Source organism: Urocampus carinirostris, chromosome 19, assembly GCF_059441175.1.
Source record: "Urocampus carinirostris isolate Australia breed hairy pipefish chromosome 19, RoL_Ucar_1.0, whole genome shotgun sequence".
NCBI lineage: Eukaryota > Metazoa > Chordata > Actinopteri > Syngnathiformes > Syngnathidae > Urocampus > Urocampus carinirostris.
Genome location: NC_142367.1, coordinates 27,045,349 through 27,064,541, shown reverse-complemented (window position 1 = coordinate 27,064,541; position 19,193 = coordinate 27,045,349). Strand labels below are relative to the sequence as shown.

The 19,193-nt window shown below is 42.3% G+C and overlaps 1 protein-coding gene across 3 annotated transcripts in view; it reads right to left on the bottom strand.

The window, feature by feature from the left end:
• LOC148347878 (ATP-citrate synthase) overlaps positions 1-18,794 on the bottom strand; it is a 30,736-nt gene extending 11,942 nt beyond the window's left edge. For 2 of the 3 annotated variants that reach the window (XM_088324376.1, XM_088324378.1), the window contains exons 1-13: positions 18,627-18,794; positions 9,392-9,573; positions 9,192-9,314; positions 7,746-7,808; positions 5,976-6,166; positions 4,468-4,547; positions 4,243-4,373; positions 2,476-2,594; positions 2,268-2,404; positions 2,117-2,178; positions 1,560-1,677; positions 445-599; positions 271-355 (exon numbers count right to left, since the gene is read on the bottom strand). In XM_088324376.1, the coding sequence (XP_088180502.1) occupies positions 271-355; positions 445-599; positions 1,560-1,677; positions 2,117-2,178; positions 2,268-2,404; positions 2,476-2,594; positions 4,243-4,373; positions 4,468-4,547; positions 5,976-6,166; positions 7,746-7,808; positions 9,192-9,314; positions 9,392-9,550 (1,423 nt within the window). In that variant the 5' untranslated portion in view covers positions 9,551-9,573; positions 18,627-18,794. The remainder of the gene's footprint in view (positions 1-270; positions 356-444; positions 600-1,559; positions 1,678-2,116; positions 2,179-2,267; positions 2,405-2,475; positions 2,595-4,242; positions 4,374-4,467; positions 4,548-5,975; positions 6,167-7,745; positions 7,809-9,191; positions 9,315-9,391; positions 9,574-18,626) is intronic. The other variant, XM_088324377.1, reaches the window with a different exon arrangement.
• Between the last annotated feature and the right edge of the window lie 399 nt (positions 18,795-19,193).

The window sequence follows — 19,193 nt, the reverse complement described above, 5'->3', positions numbered from 1 at the left end:
GCATAGTCGAGCGGAGCACGTGTGCGGAGCAGAGCGGTAAGGTGTCAGGGCGCACCCACAACTTACCTTTCCAATCACCTGTGACCACATTCTTCAGAGGCCACAGGAATGAATGAAGAGGGTCTTAGAGAAACAAGCACGGGAAAAAAATAGATGAGGGTGACAGTGTGCAAAGAAAAATAAAAGGAATCGCAGAAGAAAGGCAACAGTAGAGGGATAAAAAGAAGCAGACATGAGAGCCCTACACGAGACGACCGAGCGTGGAGCTACCTGTCGCTTTGGACTTTTTGCTAGGAGTGACATCATCGCACGGCCCCGCTTCTGAGAATGAAGCCGTCCTTGTGGCAGCTGGAGTCTGGAGCGTCCCAAAAAAAGAAAAAGTTCAGGTTATGACCTATGCACACAGTGACCCTCAATATCAACCCCTGGCCCTGTTCAATATACCTTCACATTATTGCTGGAGTTTAGCAGGAAGTTTGCTGTGTGAGCGTCCGTAGGGGGCTGGTGGGGAATGGGTTTGTGTCCTAAGGCCATGCCTACAATGGCCGTCATGTGAGTCTCTGTGCCAAACACATGGATCGGGATACCCGTGGTCTTCCCTGAGGGGAAAAAAATACATTTAGTCTTAAAATTCAATCATATCAGGAGACGCGAGTACATCCATTTTTACATTGGTTTACAATTGAGGTTTAGTCGATGATGCGATGCGCCAGAGAGCACATTCTCCAAATTCTGTATTCTCCCTTTATGTCAGCGTGGCTTTTACCTCACACAGGGATCAGAATGGAGATTTTCATTTTCAGCTGAAATAGCCAGCGTCCAGGAATAAACCAGGGCAGTTCAGTCCCTGCAGCTTGTGCGACAATGCGGCCAATTTTTCTAACGGCCGCCAGGGTGCGCCAGAGCAATAAAGGAAAGAGTGAGACAGTCGGATTTTGAATTTGTTTGCTACGCAAGAGAAAAAGTGAAAAAGTCGGAATGCCTTTGGGGTTCAAAAACAGCGGAAATCCGCGGATCCGCGGAAAATTCTGATCCCTGCTCACAGTTAAAGCGACTAAACGACAAACGGAGGACGAGTGCATTAGCCTCTTCGCTACAAAGTGACTACTGGCAATTTGTGTCCACACTTAAAATAAAAAGACATTTTTTGGTACAGTTGTAGAAGCCTATCAAAGGTATGTGTGAGGGCCACATAAAGAAAAAAATATTTTGAAAACTTTATTAAGTACAACAAAATATGTATATTGCAGTGTTTGAAAAAAAAAAAAAAAAAAAAAACCTGAAAAGCTCTGATGAAAATTATTTCGGATTTTACTACATTGCTTGCTTGCAAAAATCCAATTGGTGTTTTTCATCCACTGTATCATTAATTTTGATGCAAATGTTTATTATTTTGTTGAATATTTAAACATATATTAGAATAAAATAAAGCCCTTTCTTGGGAAACAAACGCCATTTTGGGTTTATCTCTCACAGGCCTCTTAAAAATGAAGGTCACAAATTGTCCATTGAGCATAGTTTGGACACTCAAGAAAAGCAACCTAATGAAAAAAACATACCGACTTCCCCCATGACCCGGAGTCCTTCCTGGTAGTTGGGCCCACCACGTCGCACAAATATGGTGACCTCATTTTCCTTCAAAGGACCCTGGTAGTCTTTGATGGCCCGCACGATGCCCTGAGGATGCACACATTGAAGTCATGTTTATTTGTTTGGCCCTTAATCACAAAGAGTCTCAAAGGGCTGCACTGATCACAGACTACTGCAAACTACAGACTATGATGACACCGTCCCCTCATCTAAAACCTACATGAGGGTAAATAATACACAGCTATTGTAAACATAAAATATAGGTCATTCGCATGCTATAGAATAGAAGTGTGTTTTAAGCTTAAATTGAAACATTTCCACTGAGGTTGCAGATCAAATCTCAGCTGAGAAACATACCAATTTCAAACTGGTTGAAGTGTATTATTAGGGTTACTTTCAAATGGGAGAAGTGTACGTGCAAAAATACCATTAGATTAAGCAAGTGTTCCTAAACGCTTGCCCAGTTGACAGCCATAGTTAAAAATCCAAATCCCATTCTTTAGACAGGCAAAATGAGATCATTCACCTTGAAGGTGGCCGCGACATTGGTGAAGTTGGCGATGCTCCCTCCGATGATCAGCACCTTCCCTGCGAGAGAACAAGGTGCGGACTTGAAACCCTACTCCGGCCCGCATACCCGAATAAGGAGCTCTCTATTACTGGCTCCGCAGACGCACCTTCGGGGTGCTTCTCGCGGGTCATGAGCGAGAGAATGGTCTTGGCGTAGTCGTACGTCTGCTGCTCGCTGGGTGCGCCCGAGTACTCGCCGTAGTTTGCCAGCTCGTCCACGCCGCCCAGATCGCAGATGGTGTCGCTGCAAAGATGGTGATGATTTAGTCGACTCGCATCGCACCAAGGGATTATTGATTTGTCTCACAAGTATACCTGTATACAACAGAAGCCCCGCCACCTGCTACCATGGTCCATATTCTGCCACGGGGATTCAGTAGCGTCAGCTTCAGACTGGCGCCGCTCTTGGCGTCCAGATCCGCTATGTAGGCCTCCTACGAGAGCATTGCCCGTCAATGCCATCAGTAAAATCGTGCATCATGGAGATCTGGTTTAGACATTTGTTCCAGGAATGTACCCGTAGCATGAATTGCTTGTCGAACAAATGAATTTTCCCGATGCGAAATATTTTAAAACGATTTGGTCCGCTTCTATCCTCCCAAAAGCGTACAAGTGAATCCTAACTCGCTATAAAACACATCTTCCCGATCACTAAAAACAGGTTAAACATAAAAATACAGTAATAAAATAACGAAGATTATAGAAAATAAAACATAAGTGCCGTAATAAATGTGTGCGCATGCTGCGGTGAATGGGCGGTTGCAAGGAGGAGTCACAGAGATGGGATATTTGTATGATTTTGTCATATTTCATAGGTTTTTGATCATTTCTCATTGTGTACGTTGCAGAACAATTTTTGTACGGGAAAAAAAATGATCTCGAATTCTGGATCGTCTTCCACTGGTGGAAGGCAACGTCATTGTAGATTGTCACAGTATTCAACATTTTCTGTCTTGCTGTGGGTAAATAAGTGAGTCAAGTTTATTATCGCTTAAAAAGGAGAATTTGCTTTTATTGAAGCACTAGTATGTAATATTTGACCACTAGATTGCGCTGTGTTGTCTAATGCGAAAACCAGTGCCACAGAGCATGAAGCAGCAAGATTCCAGACAAACAAGGCGGCGACTTTTAGGTAGGACCTATCATTTTTTTTAATAAAAAATATCAGTATGACAGATAGTATATATTTGTGCAGTATTTAAATCAATGTTTTTTAACCACTAAAGAACTTAATATTACACACAGTCCCTTTAACTACAGGAGCAATTGGCAAAGGTTGAAAGGAATTAAATTGAGAGACTGTTGATATGTAAGCACTTACTGTACACATAAAATGACTGTACTGTAATTTTAAAGCCCCGATGTTTAATATTTGACCACTCATTAACATTGTGTTGTCTGGTACAAGCGAGGGCCATTGATAAACTGCATAACGTAGCAGCAGGATGCCGGAAGAACATGGCACCGATCTAAGAACAGATTCCACAGTGAAAAAGAACCAAAAACTTGTATTTTTGCCAGATATTCAAATGAATGTTTCGTATTTTTACTGGATAACATTTTTGGTACCGCTAGGAGACACACTGTCCCTTTAAAAGAACCCTCAAAACATTCTGACAACACCGTTTTTCTTTTGCCTGTGGTAGTTTGCGTGCAGTGAAAGCTGTCGGGCCCTGCTGTTGAACAAAAAGAGTGTGTTGTGTCACCCTGACCCAAGTGACATGGCCGCTTTCTGGTGTCCCATTTCATCCGGAGGGACGAAAGCATGAACGACTTAGGTGCCGAGGTGCTTCACTTGTTTGGGTGTTTGGGCAATTGGGTTGGCCATGGTCCAAAAATTTTTTTTGCTATTTTTTTCCCTTTTATTTTCTTATTATTTATTTTCTTTGTTATTGTATGTGTTGTCTTGCTGTCGGTCACCCTTCTTGAGGGATATGACCAAGGGAGATAGATAGATAGTTTGCATGCACAAACTGGACAATTTTAGTGTTTAGAGGCGCTCGTATAAAGAGGGACCACTGTATTGACCAATGTTGTCATAGTTTAAAAAAAAAAAAAAAGATCAGTCCTTCACATTCTCACCTCTGGATAAGCTTCTCTACCAAACGGCGGCGGGAATTCCACATCGCCCCATTTGGCCTTGCAGATGTAATCAGCCGTGGCATCGATCTTGGCAGCCATATCCAGGACGTAAACCCCTTCTTGGGTCAAGACTAGGAAAGTAAACGATTCCGATGAAATGACCCTCGTTCTTTAAAGTTTCGCACGAATGAAAACCAAATGGTACCAGGTGAATGAAGCGATTACCTAACGGGTTGATCTCCAGGTATGTAAAATACAGATCCTCATAGAAGTTAAAGAGACACACTATAAAGCTGGCCAAGATTCTACAAGGAGAAAATGAATTTGATGACAATCGACCAGATCCCTAGCAAACTGCCGTGCCGTACAAAAGTATTTGCCCCTTCCTGATTTCTGTGGTTTTTGCATATTTTTGACTGACAAAAGGTTTCAGATCATTAAACCAGACAACTCAAGGAAATACAATATGCAGTTTTGAAATGTTGATCTTTAAAGGCCCAAAAAAATAGGTCCTTCTGTGAAAAAGTAATTGGTCCTTGAACCTAATAGCAGGTTGGGCCACCTTTTGGTAATGATAACAGAAATCAAACGTTTATGATCATTGGGAATGAGTCTTTCACAACGCTTTGGAGGAAATTTGGCCCACTCTTCTTTGCAAAAATGTTTCAAATCTTGTATATTGAAGGTTTTTTTGTTGCATGTAGCGCACGTTTAAGGTCACACCACAGCATCTCGATTGGATTGAAATCTGGACTTTGACTTGGCCACTACAGAACCTTTATTTTTTGGGGAGCCATTCTGAGGTAGACTCAGTGGTATATTTAGGATCATTGTCCTGGTGCATGATTCAAGAGCGCCTGAGTTTGAGGCCACCAACTGATTGCCAGACCTTCTCTTTCAGGATCAACTGCTATAAACCAGAATGCATTACTGCTTAAATCGCAGCATGTTGTCCTGGTCCTGAGGCAGCAAAGCAGCCCCGGACCATCACACTGCCAGTACCATGCTTGACTATTGGCATCATGTTCTTTTTGTCAAATACTGAGCCATTTTTACGCCAGATGTAACGGGATGGACACCTTTCAAAAAAATTCAATTTTTGATTTAAGAGTCCACAGAATCATCCTCTAAAAGTCTTCGGCATAATCAAGAAGTTTTTGCCTGGGAACTCTCCTATAGGTGTCGATTTCGGCCTGTGTCTCACTTATAAAGAAGTCAAAAGCAGTTAATGGGCTGGGGCTGCTTTGCTGCCTCAGGACCAGGACAACGTTACGTAGTTGACAGAATAACAAATTCTGGTGTTAACCAGGAGATCCTGAAGAGAACGTCTGGCCATCAGCTGATGCCTTCAAACTCAAGCACTCTTGGCTCATGCAGCACAAAAAACATCCAAAACACACCAGCAAGTTAAGTCCACCTCTGAATGGCTTGAAACAAAAAACCCAAATGAAGGTTCTGGAGTTGCCAAGTCAAAATCCAGATTAAAATCCAGTTGAGATGCTGTGATGTGATCTTAAACGGGAAAGTTCATGTTAGAAAACTCCAATATGGCAAATGGAATCAACATTTCAAAAGTGCATTTTGTATTTCCTTGTATGATACTGATGACTAATGATCTGAATCCTTGACAAAGTGATAAAGATGCAAAAAACAGAACACATGAAGGAGGCAAATCCTTTTTTTTTACGGCACTGTGTTAATCCCAGAGCTCGGAAGCGGAGGCCGATACGCACTCTTTCTTGTCGTCAGGAATATGCGTGAGCAGCTGCTTTGTCACTCGATCCCGGCTGAGCTTGTCGTCCACCCCGACCATCAAGCGCTGGGCTTTGCTGTCCACGTCGCCGACCTCCACGCCGCCCTGGTGGTGGAAAAGCACGTGATCGCCCTCGCGTGAGGCGTACACGCACACGTAGAACTCCTCTTCCTAAGGGGGAACAAAGATAATGCAGAGGATTTTTCCTTGACTTTTTTCGAGGGGATTTTTCCCCCTCAATGAAACTCTGGAAACAGAGTGCCGTGAAAAAGTAAAAGTATTGCCTCCCTTTCTGAATTGTGTGTTTATCTTTTACAAAAAGGTTTCAAATCATCAAACTCATTTTAAATTTAACACAGAGAAATATTAAATGCATTTTTTTAATCAATGCACAAGCAAAAAAAAAAACCTCCTGGATCATACAGCGGGACAACAATCTAAAACACACCAGCAAATCCACCTCTGAATGGCTCAAACAAACCAAAATGAAGGTTCCAATAGAACAATATCTCAATATCTCTATTATTTGTAATTGCAACATCCTTTGCCTGGTAATCCTGAAAGGGGGATACCACATGTACGGTCCCTTCTGAAGGTTTCTTCATTTTCCTCATGTTGAGGTTTTTGAGTTTTTCCTTGCCCTCGTGTCGTTTCCAGATCAGGGGATGGTGTCATAATAGTCTGAAATAATAGTCTGTGCAATAACCTGTGCAGCCCTTTGAGACTCTTTGTGATTAAGGGCCAAACAAATAAAAATGACTTGACTAGATGCTGAGGTGTGACCTTATACAGGCAGCTCACGCTAGAAAACCCTAAAATATGGCAAATTTTATACTACTTAGCAAAGAAGAGTTGTTATTAAAATTTGATGATTTCAATTTTTGCACACTGCACAACTGCTATTTAAGGTCAACAAAAACAGTGCCAGAAAACATCCATAAATCATTCATTCGGAAAGAGGGAAACTATAACTGAAGGGGCTGTCGTAAATTCATAATCCCAAAGGTGAGAACCACCAGGAAAAGTATGTGTGTGTCTGTGTGTGGAGTCAAACTTTGTGACAATTTACAAAACGAGATTGAACAATGTCCAACTATTCACCTGTTCAAATTGAAGTACAAAAAAACATCACTGGCGGAATACAGAGATGAAAATGGGGTATGAGTGATACGAGAGATTGGGAATAGTGCGTCTAGAACTATGGTTAACTTTGTTGTTATTGTTGCTATTGTTATATCATAACTGTTATTATTAATATTATCATTGTTATCATTGGTGTATTTAATGGGGAAGATGAAGGGGTTGGGAATCTAAGCATCTGCTTCTCACTACCCCTTTTGGCATATATTAGGTAACATTATTTTGTTGTCGAGTTATTGTTTTTGTACCGTTTTTATTTTGATGTTTGAAATAAAGTTTTCATTCATTACCAACTATGGTAGACATTTGATTTCTGTTATCACTGCCAAAGTTGGCCCAACTCGCTATAAGTTTTGGGAGCAATGACTTTTTATATGTTTTGATGTTTTTGTGCCTTAATGGAATAAATATTTCAAAAGTGCATTTTGTATTTCATCGGGTTGTCTCTGTGTTATATAGAAATGATTTTGATGCCCTGAAAGCTTTGAGAGTGATCCATATGCAAAAACACTGAGATCAGAAAGGGTGCAAATACCTTTTCGAGGCAATGTATTTCGTTTTAGCTTTTCCTCGCAGATATTTCTGGAAAAATAACTGCTAATTCAATTACCTGTTTGTGCGGCACAAAAGGCTCGATGAGGAAATTCCTCAGCACTCCCTTTGCCTTGCCCACCTATTGAAAACAAACAAAGCATATCAGCATCTGTCATGTTGGTTTAACCTTGCTGTGCAACCAAACGCCACCACGCCTTCCTATGGCAGAGTCAAGGTCGTGGACACTTTCTCCAGGGCCGTTCCGACGCAAGGTAGCATGTTTGCATGTATATAGGACAAGAATAGACCACCCTTCTCCACTCACATTGCATAACATGTGACCTCATATAAACGCGTTCGTTAATGTCTGGGGTGAGAAATTTGTGCTCTGCTGCGAGGCAATTTCAGCACAGCATTATTTTGTCTACACCATAGTATAAAAAGTGAAATATAACAACACATGGAAATGGATGAGCTAAGTGAAGAGATGGCTCAGCAAAGATATGGTAATCAAAGACAAATTCAACAAAATTCAAAGTCAGAAAATTGGAAAACAAACTCTGAGTCTTTACAGAGAATAGGTCATCTTTTTGGACAAGCGTGTAATGTGACTGTGGTCATGAGATTCTGATATGAACATATTAAACAAAGGCGAGAAGACGGAATCCCTTTTTTCATGTAACACCCCGTGGTCATGATTTTGTTTCCTGAATGAATTGTGAAAATGTTTAGACTGTTAGAGACAAGATAAGCTCCAGTTTTATCCCGTCAGCCCTTTTGTTTCTTTCCATTTATCAGTTGTTGATATTAAATTGATTGCAACCTTGTATTTGGATGAGTAGAACGAAAAAAACCAAAGTGTTTTCATGGAAAGACTACTACTTGCTTACAACTCTAGCCACTCATAAAAGAGAACATGACTTGGTTACAGTGACTTAGATATAAGCGTTCCCCTGAAAATATTAGATTTTCACGACACCACAGTGCAAATGTACATAGCAGAAAGAGAAATACTTAAGCAAACACACGCTTGTATTGTCCCGTTATTGCAACAAAGAAAAAGGTCAATAATGCACCCGATCCACCTGAAACGGAACTGTGGATTTGCTCTCAGAGCAAAGCTTGGGTGAGGGGTCCATTTTCAGAAACTATTTTTGAACAATGGTTTATGGATGTGTCTATAAATATTGAGTTTTTCATTAACATTATAACACTTTGGTTTTGGGATTTTGCTGTAAAAGCTGCAGAAAAAGTTTCTTTCATTTGAATTTTCACTTTAATAATCTTCAGTCTGAAATGGTCCAAAAGTGCAGGATTTGAAGACTCAGCGTCATTTATTCACATGCTACACCTGAAATTCACCAACCTGCCGGGATAAGAATATTTCTGATATTTAGATCTAGTGATTCCACTCCTATTATAAAAATTCTAAACAAGACAAACCGGGCCATGCGACGAACTGAACCAATCCGACTTTAGAACGCCAGACGACAAACCAAAACGAAAGAAACATTCTACTCACGGTGGTTTCTCTCATGAATCGACTTTTGAGCCATTCCTGAACGCCTGTCAGGTCCAAATTGATACCCACAAGCCCTAGCTTCCCACGCCGCTTGATCAGCTGATCCGGCTTCACCACCAGTCTCTGCGGTATCGAACGATAGCAAACCCCTTATTACCTGTAAATTTCACCTAAAAGAATCCATGTTTCGCGGGTCATACCTCTGTCAGCAGCCAAGGATGCTCTTGCGTCAAGCGAGCCCAGTCGGTCTGGGCGGTAACGCTGGCGTAGCGAAAACGGTTTTGCACATTTGCCGAGCTGCAGATGTACTTGTACAAAAAGTCCTTGCCCGTCTGTTCCGAAATGGCCTTGGCAGACATGGCAGCGGTGGATCACGCAGGACCTTTTGGGGGATGAAAGATGGACATTTCAGGATGTAGTGTTCCGCTGTACAGGCTCGACTCCAATTTCAAATACGTATTTCCGACAAAAATAAATCATAATCTAAAGTGAAATGTAAACACTTTCGCAACAATATTGCAGTGTCTGAAACTCGTGAGAAAAAGTTAGCGGACACCCGGGCGGACGACTCTGCAAAGTTGCCTGCCCCATTTTCCACAACTTGAAACACAATAAGACGACTAAGCGCCCCCAAAAAATTGTTGCAAAGTATTAAGGATTAATATAACAGAACAACACTTTAAAATGAAGTTTATTATAGATCTATTTATGACATGTATGTTTTCCACCTGCCATTAGTATGTACCTGTATTGACTCGTCTTCATTCATGCAATGTTTGCGTTGCGTCGTCTGCTACAAGCCACGTCAACTTCTCTTTCCACCATGATTTTAGTGTAGGTTTACATTTTGTAGCGTCATCAATTTTGTTAACTTCTTTTGAATCTTTCTTCTGGGGCTGAGGTTTTGCCTTGATTCCTCAACAAATATCCATTTTTCTTGTGTTCTCTGTGCATCTGCTTTGGAAAACGATATGCAAACGAATGACCTTATAACATTCGGGAAAGTCCGGAAGCACGAAGTTGTGCGACGCAGGCTTCCGATTGGCTGCCGAGTATCCAAATTGCCAAACGAACCGAAATTCCGAAATTTCCAAACCAAAGATTTCAAAATCAGTGAAAAGCAAACGCTTGATTTGAAAAAGATAAATAAAAAATAAAAACGAAATTTATTTTTTTGAAAAAGTTGTCGGCCACACGTTTCGTAGGTTGTACGCTGGACGTAAAAGATGCACGACCCGGGAGTCTGGGCAGACCTTATTTCAGACACTGCATACATACTGAAATGTATCACTAAAGCTGATCTTGAAATCATTCAATTCATGAAATTTTATCCTTAAATCTAACCCATCATTTGATTCATATAGTTATTATTTGATTATAGAAAATGACAACACACCACCAAACAAGAATCACACCACACTGAAATAATGACCTGACAACTATTGCAAAAAGTGTCCCGACAATCCAGTTTTCACGTGCATGCAGTCAGACCTGCCCGACTTCCTCAGGTGGACGAACTCGCACGGAGAGGAACCGAAACGAGACGAGGCAGGCAAATGAAACTTGTCCACGCCACCATTTCAAACGAGTCTCGGAGCAATCGACAGATAAAGGCCGCGGCGTAACATTTTTGCTACCGAAGGCAAAACCCTCAAGTTGAAAGAAACTAGCCTACGCAATTATCTACAATTTGTTTGACACACATTTTTTTGTTTTCTGCTGCATTTTTTGAACACGTTTTTTTTCCAACCCCCACAAAGGCATTATTTTCTTGTCTGATTTGTAAAAATGTATTTAACCTCTTGTTTTCGAATGCGCTATAAATACAGTCGGGACACTTTAAAGTAGGAGATTCCTTGGGCCGATTGTTCGGAGTTACTGAGGCATAAACCGCATGATGTGAGTGATGGCGATACAATAAACTGGAAACAAAACTGACGAATAAGTTCGTTACTAAGATTAAGCCATCGTTATTTTATTTGGAGTTGGTTATTTGACATCCGCATTTCATTGCTGCTGTTTAAAACCTGAGCTTTTGGCTATAATTTATTTTTCTGGTTTGTTTTTTCTTCACCTTTGCAAATATTCCATTCATGTAAATATTTAAAAAAACGACCTCAAATTGAGATACGTGTTTTGAATCAGCAGTGGCATTTTAAGCCATTATAGAATTTCAATTGTCTTTATTGACATCGATCATGATTTTTAGAATTGTCATTGATATCAACGTTGTATGCAACGAGATCGGACATGGCCAGCCAGGGTAAAACGTGTAATATAAAAACTTTGCAGAGAAAAAAGATGAGACTATGAGGACGAATTGGCAAAATAATAATTACAACATAGTGCTTAGAAAAACTGGACTAAGTTTCTAATAATATTACCGATGTTTAAATAGAAAGCCTCAATTGGATAGATTGAGAAATTAAATTGTGAGAGGCAGAACTGGAGTAGTCGTGGAACTGAGCAAACGTGTGGATAAGAGTACTAGGTTGGTTCGGACACATGGAGAGGATGGATGAGGAGCGACTGTTAATAATAATAATAATAATAATGCATTTTATTTAAAAGCGCCTTTCAGGCCACCCAAGGACACTGTACAAACAATGAAAGAAAAAAATACAATTTAAAAAGTTGTAAACGAAATAATAAATAAAAACAAGACATAAAATCATAAAAACATAAGAAATGGAGAAGCTATGTGTTGTAGGCAGTCCTGAACAGGTGTGTTTTTAGACGGGACTTAAAAGTGGAGAGAGGTGTGCAGTTTTGGAGGTCTGGAGGTAGATTGTTCCAAAGCTTGGGAGCAGCGCGACTGAAGGCTCTGGCTCCCATGGTGCTCAGATGGGCAGGGGGCACTGACAGTCGGAGGGAGGACGAGGATCTGAGGGAGCGAGTGGGGACGTGCACCTGGAGAAGGTCGGACAGGTAAGGAGGAGCCAGGTTGTGAATGGCCATATATGTATATAAGATGAGTTTGTAGCTGATGCGATGCTGAACAGGAAGCCAGTGTAGCTGTTGGAGAACGGGGGTGATGTGCTGCTGGGAAGATGTTTTTGTGATGATGCGAGCAGAGGCGTTTTGAACCAGCTGAATTTTATGGAGGGACTTTTGGGGAAGGCCGAAGAGGAGAGCATTGCAGTAGTCAAGGCGGGATGTGACAAGACTGTGGACGAGAATAGCAGTAGTGCGGGGGGTGAGGGAAGGGCGGAGTCTGGTAATATTGCGGAGGTGGAAATAAGCAGTGCGGGTGATGGTGTTGATATGTGAGTGGAAGGTAAGCATGCTATCCAGGATGACACCCAGACTCTTGACCTGGGGGGAGGGGGACACTAAGGAGCTGTCGATGTTGAGAGAGAAGTTGTTTACTTTGGATAAAGTGGATTTGGTGCCAAGAAGGAGGAATTCTGTTTTATTGGCATTTAATTTAAGAAAGTTTGTTGTGAACCATGTTTTGAGTTCGGAAAGGCAAGAGGTGAGGGAGGGAGGTGGGAGTATGGAGTTTGGTTTGCAGGAGAGGTAGAGTTGGGTGTCATCAGCAAAGCAGTGAAAGTGGATATTAAATTTGCGGAGGATATGACCAAGAGGCAAGAGGTAGACGATGAAGAGAAGAGGACCTAAGACAGATCCCTGGGGTACACCTGTGGTGACTAGGGAGGGCTTTGAGGTGAAGGATTTCAGCTGGACAAACTGAGTGCGGCCAGTGAGATAGGAATGGAACCAACTGAGGGGAGTATGGGTGAGACCAATGGAGGAGAGTCTATTGAGGAGGATAGGGTGAGAGATTGTGTCGAAGGCGGCGCTCAAGTCTAGGAGGATGAGGATGGAGACTAAACCGGAGTCGGATGCTATGAGGAGATCATTTACAATACGGATTAGGGCAGTCTCTGTGCTGTGGCGGGGGCGGAAACCAGACTGAAAGGGCTCATAGAGAGAGTGGAGGGACAGGTGCGAGTGGAGTTGAGCAGCAACAGTTTTTTCAAGGATTTTTGAAATAAATGGAAGGTTGGAGATGGGGCGGAGGTTGTCGAAGTTGTTGGGGTCAGCACCATGTTTTTTAAGTGTAGGAGTAACAGCAGCGGTTTTGAAAAGTGATGGGACAATACCAGAAGAGAGTGAGGAGTGAATAATGGCAGATATGAGAGGAAGCAGGGAAGGGAGGCAGGATTTAACAAGGGATGAAGGGAGGGGATCGAGCTGGCAAGTGGTGGGCTTGGATTTGAGTATGAGGTTGGATAATTCAGCAGTCGTGGGTGGAGCAAAACTGGAGAAGAAGTGACAAGGAGAAGGAAATTCAGATGGGGAGGGAGCAGACAGGTTTTGATGGAGTTGGTGATGAATGTTAGGGATTTTGTGATTGAAGTACTCCATTATGGAGTTGCAGGTTGCTGTGGAGTACAGGTGGAGGGGGAGAGAATTTGGTGGCTGGAGGATTTTGTTCATGACAGAGAAGAGAGTTCTTGAATTTCCTTCGTTGGAAAGGATGAGGCCGGAGTAGTAGCTGGATTTTGTTTGTGCAATTTGGTCCTTGTATTTAGCAGTATGGGTAGTGTACATGTCCTTATGGATGGTGAGGCCGGTTTTCTTATAGAGTCGCTCAAGTTGGCGGTTCTTTGATTTCATTGACCGAAGAGCGGGTGTAAACCAGGGGGCAGATGTGGAGAATGAGGCAGTCCTGGTTTTCAGGGGGGCAAGAGAATTTAGAATATTTGTGAGGCAGGTATTGTAGTGAGTGGTAAGCTCATCCGGGCTTGAAAGAGCTTCTGGGGGTGGGGAACGGTCAATAATGGAGCAGAGGGTGTCAATGTTGATATTTTTGGTATTACGAAAAGAAATGAGACGGGAGGTTTTGACAGTAGAGAGACAGAGTACGGTGTTAAAAGTGAGGAGGACATGATCAGATTCAGGAAAAACGTTGGAAGTGGGCTTGGAAGTAGAGAGGCCAGAGCAGCAAACCAAGTCCAATGTGTGGCCTTTAATGTGGGTGGGGAAGTCAATAAGGCTGTGTATCCCGAGACTCTCCAGGCAGGATGTGAAGTCTCTGGTGAGTGGCAGGTTGGGGTTGTCCATGTGAATATTGAAATCTCCTAATAAAATTAAATTTGGCGAGAGAGTGGATAATTGTGTAATTAAGCTGGAGAATTCATTGATAAAATCACTATGTGGCTTTGGGGGGGCGATAAATTGAAGCAATAATGGTTGGCGTGGGTCCGGGGAGCTTAAACACCAGACATTCAAAGGAAGTCGATGAAGTGACGGAGACAGGCAAGACTTTCCACTTCTCGCGGTGAATTACCGCGAGACCTCCTCCACGGCCGTTGCCACGGGGACGGCAGATGTAAACAAAGCCGGGAGGAGTGGAGTCATTCAGAGCAGCGAAGTCGTTTGTTTGTTGCCAAGTTTCTGTTAAAACGAGGAAGTCGAGTTTTCGTTCAGCGAGGACGTCTTGGATGAGGTGGCCCTTGTTTCTGAGTGAGCGGACGTTCAGCAATCCAAAGTTGACGGCGGAGGTGTCTTGTTTGACGGCGGCAGTGCTGTTAGCCGACCTAGCTAGGCGGGCTAATGTATGGCAGTTAGCCCTACAGCCGCAGTTTATGGGAGGGCGTCGAGATGTGGACCAGGTCGAGGTGATTGAACCAGGGTTTTTATACTCGACGTGCCTGCGCGATCCGCGGTGAATGTAGCGGCGTCGAGGCAGGCGAGTTATGTCAGGATGGTGGAGCAGCTCCGGTGGCGGAGGCCCCCGCGCAATCCACCGGATCCGGAGAAGATCCGCGATAGAATACTGGAGCAATCCTGTCGCTGGATGGTGGCAGAACGTCAGGAGTATCAGGAATAATCCAAAAGCGGCGAGGTTTTGGCACGCCATGACAAGGGAGAGAGGCCGGTGCTGTGACAGTTGGTATGTTTAAGTTAGCCCGAGGGCTAAGTTACGAGGGTTTGATTGATAAAGTGAAATGTTGGTTCAGGTTACATCAACCAAAGTACCCACAGTCCAAAACAGAAGGGCAAAAGAAAAATCAGAAAAAGTATCTGAGCTTCGAAAAAGTTTGGAAAAGTTTTTGGAGTGAGAAGCGGCGACATACACGCCAGCGTCCTCTCACCCCGGAAGTTAGTTGAAGAGGATCTATAGAGCAGAAGTCAATGGAAGAAGACCAAGAGGAAAGCTGCAATTGACGTAGATGGATGGTGTTACGAGTGCACTGCAGGAAAGAGGTCGAAATCTAGTGGAAGCTAGAGCTCTTGTTGGTGATAGGAAGGAGTGGAGAGGTGTTGTGAAAGGATAGTGGGATGTTTGGACAGGGCACCTGTATGATGCGGCAGGGGTAAACCAGTGAAAGCTGTCAGCCCCTACTGTTGAACTGAACAGTGTGTTGTGACACGGCCGCTTTCTCGTGTCCCGTTTCATTTGGAGGGACGAAAGCATGAAGCCGAGGTGCTTAACTCGTTAGGGTGTTTGGGCATTTGGGTTGGCTATGGTCAATTTTTTTGTGTTTTTTTTGCTCCTTTTTCCTTTCCTTGTTTTTGTATACGTGTTTGTCTTGCTGTCGGTCACCCCTCTTGAGGGATATGACCAAGGTAGATAGATAAATGTAAAGCTGCCTTGGCTCAGGACACAGGCTTTTGGTACTCGCACATCCTGAAAAAGCACGTTTTTCGCTAACATTTTTTTATCCTCTATAAAGTTCGATTCTAACATTTAAAATATGCATGCATGTGTCGACGAGATGAAAATATTTAACCTTATTAGATAGTTCCTAATCACGTGTACAACATCGGGTCAAGCAGAGTAGTGGCGGCCATGCTGGACGCGTGTAAGGCAAGTTGACTTCGTTATTATTGTGTTTGACATTTGAAAAACGGCAATCAGAGCTTGTTTGGCTTTCCCTCATGTGCAAACAAGACCCGTAAGCACTAGATGAAAGTGTGTGGTTTAGGGGATAGGATTCAAACGAGGCGAAATGCCCGAATGTTTACATTTGGGCATCACTTTGGGGATTATTTTAACAACGCAGTGACCCTTGTAATCGCGGCCCCTGCAGTGCCTTGAGACAGTTTAGGGCTATTAAATGTGACTCGACATGCACACAAACCATCAATACTTTGCATTTAATTAAGTACAACATAATTGGGCCTTATGTACTTTGGAATATATGGGAATATCGAAAAAGTTGGGGATTGCGTCGACATTGTGATTTATTAACCCTTGTGTTATCCTCATTAAAGGGTCATTTTGGATTTGATGTCTGAAGAGCTTACATTAGAAATGGGAGCAATCTAGGAGACGTCTTAACATTTAAAAGGAGGATAACATTTAGCAGATTTTTTTATCTGGGTTTTCAACAACACAGTGGTGGGTCATTTTGACCCAAAGACAAAAGTTCATTTCCACAGCATAAATATTGACGGAACAAAATGTGATTGAGAATTGAAATTCAATTGATATCCCCCTTTTCTTGTTTTTTAATCCAGAACTATTTTAGCTCTCTAGACAGAAAAGGGTGGGCAAAGTACGGTCCGTAGGCCACATCAGTTCCACAGACTTTTTAATCCAGCCCGTTGAGCAAAAATTGAAAACATATAATGACAATATAAGTAATAGTAAATAAAGTACTACTAATATATTTTTGGGGTACACGCTTTGTCCCCGTTGTGTGTCTACTACAAAAATACTATTACGGGAAAAAGTACAAAATGACTAAAAAACAAAGTATCAATTTTAGTGCCTAAAAATAGAGACAAAATACTAGTAATACTATAAAAGAATAAAATACCAGTGCAGAAATCCCCCCCAAATTTCAAAAACAAAAAAATACATACTTCAAAGATTATACTATGGAAATACTACTAAAATCATATTTCAGAATAACCCCTCCAAAAATTTGACAACTACAATATTCAGTCTTCTTCCGGAGTCTCAGCAGAAAGGACGCTTTTCACACTTAAGCAATGTGATCTTTTCTCAATGGTCTAACAAATGATGTCATGTTATAATAATGCAAGATATCATTTGATTTTACAATTGATAGAAGAAGCGTCCTAATTTATTTTGGGGATGGCTCTCTTATAAACATCTGGCTTTAACCTGCCATTCCTTTGATTCTTTTGAGTTGTTCATTTCTTGATGTGAGGTTGCTGCAAGATGATTGAAAAGTCAAATAAACAATAAAACACAAAATACAACTAACAACAAATCTTAATATCAAATGAAGAGCTTAAAACAGGGACCTCTTTAATGATTTCACTTTGATGAAACAGGTCGACTTATAAACCAATGAAAAATAATATAATGAGTACATTGAGATTTCCTATACCTTTTTCACAGCCAAATTCAAGCACTTTTGATAGACGTTCAAAGCCAATCTTCCAACTTCTTCAGTGGCATTAAAAGAAAAAATCTGGTGTGAATCACGCATTTTTGAAGAACCACGACTATATTAGACCATATGATTTTTCGAACCGTGAATAAATCACATATTTATTTGTTTTTGAGACTTCTCTCCTCATACAGGTAGGTGTTGGGGAAAATGCAATGTGTGCCCTGTTTAGGTGGACGATGCACATGTCCTCTTGGGCAATGACGCTTGCCATACATACTCATGCCAGCTGCCGTTCATAACGAGGGAAGAGTAAATGCAAAGAGAGAAGCAACCGCAGAGCGGTGTCAGTTTTAAGAAGACTTGGAGTAACGATTTCAAGCACAGGCAGCACGGCGGTTAGCACGTGTGCAGCACAGGTCTGAGGTCATGAGATCGAACCTCCTGACTGGAGTTTGCATGTTCTCCCTGCGCTTGCGTGGGTTTCCTCCCACATTCCGAAAACATGCATGCCAGGTTAATTGGCCGGTTCATATCGTCCGTAGCTAGTTATGAATGAGCGAGTAAGTTGTGTGTCCCTGTGTGCCCTGCAATTGGCTGGCAAGCAGTTGAGGGTGTCCCCTGCCCACTGCCCGAAGATAGCTGGGATAGGCTCCAGCACCCCAGCGACCCTACTGAGGATAAGCGCTGCAGAAAACAGATAAATGGATTTCAGGCACTTGACCAAAAACACACACTCTTTTCAATCCTCGAAAGCATAATAAAATATATACCTATTCAAGGAGTTTGAGCACACATATCAACCTTTATTTAGTCATAAATGAGAACAATTGAATAAGTCTCCTAGAACGGTCCGTTGAATACATTTTAAGCCAAAGTGGCCATCGACTTGAAAAGTTTAGCCGCCCCTATCCTAAAAGAAGCAAGTAAGAGGGTAATATTGTAAAAATATATGAATATAGTTTTGTTTTTGCAGGAAAGTATAGTCGAGCATCCTCGCGTCACGCGCGCCCGCCCGCTAACCTCGAGCTGTCACTTCAAGCTAGCATGCTAACGCCAAGCGGCTAGCTGGCTGCGTGACGCGCGTGGGCAAAATGTTCGTCGTTAACGCGTTTACCTCGCCCACGAAGTCAGCGGCGTTCCCGGGTGGAGACGTAGCCACGCGTCGGCCGAACAAAACGCTTGAGTGGGAAATTGGAAGAAAGGGAGTTGTGGTGCTGGTCGCCAGCCGCCGCCGAAGTCGCCTGTCGTCGCACCATAATCTGGCGAGTTGACTAGGCTGTAAAGCGGCTCGTCGATTGGCTCGATGGCGCCCACGTGTTCTAGTCGGCCACGCCCATACATTTGCTCACCCCACATGCAGAATGATATCGACGGGTGACGTCATATCCGGCTACTTTTTAAACAAATCACATTTGCAAACATTTTGTTTTTTTTTATGTAACATTCTCTTTCCCCTGGCATGTTTTATTTTACTGTTTTTCTTACATCCTTATTGTGTTTTTGGTTTGTTGTTGTTTGTAAGCCATGTTTGTTCAATAAAGCAAAAAAAAAAAAAAAAACCTGCAAAGATACTAGTATGGAGACCCTTGAAAAATACTTAAAATTATTTATATGTAGCCTGCCCATAATGTTGACCACAGCATCAAATAAATGTGTACAAAAAAAATATATCATTTCCCCA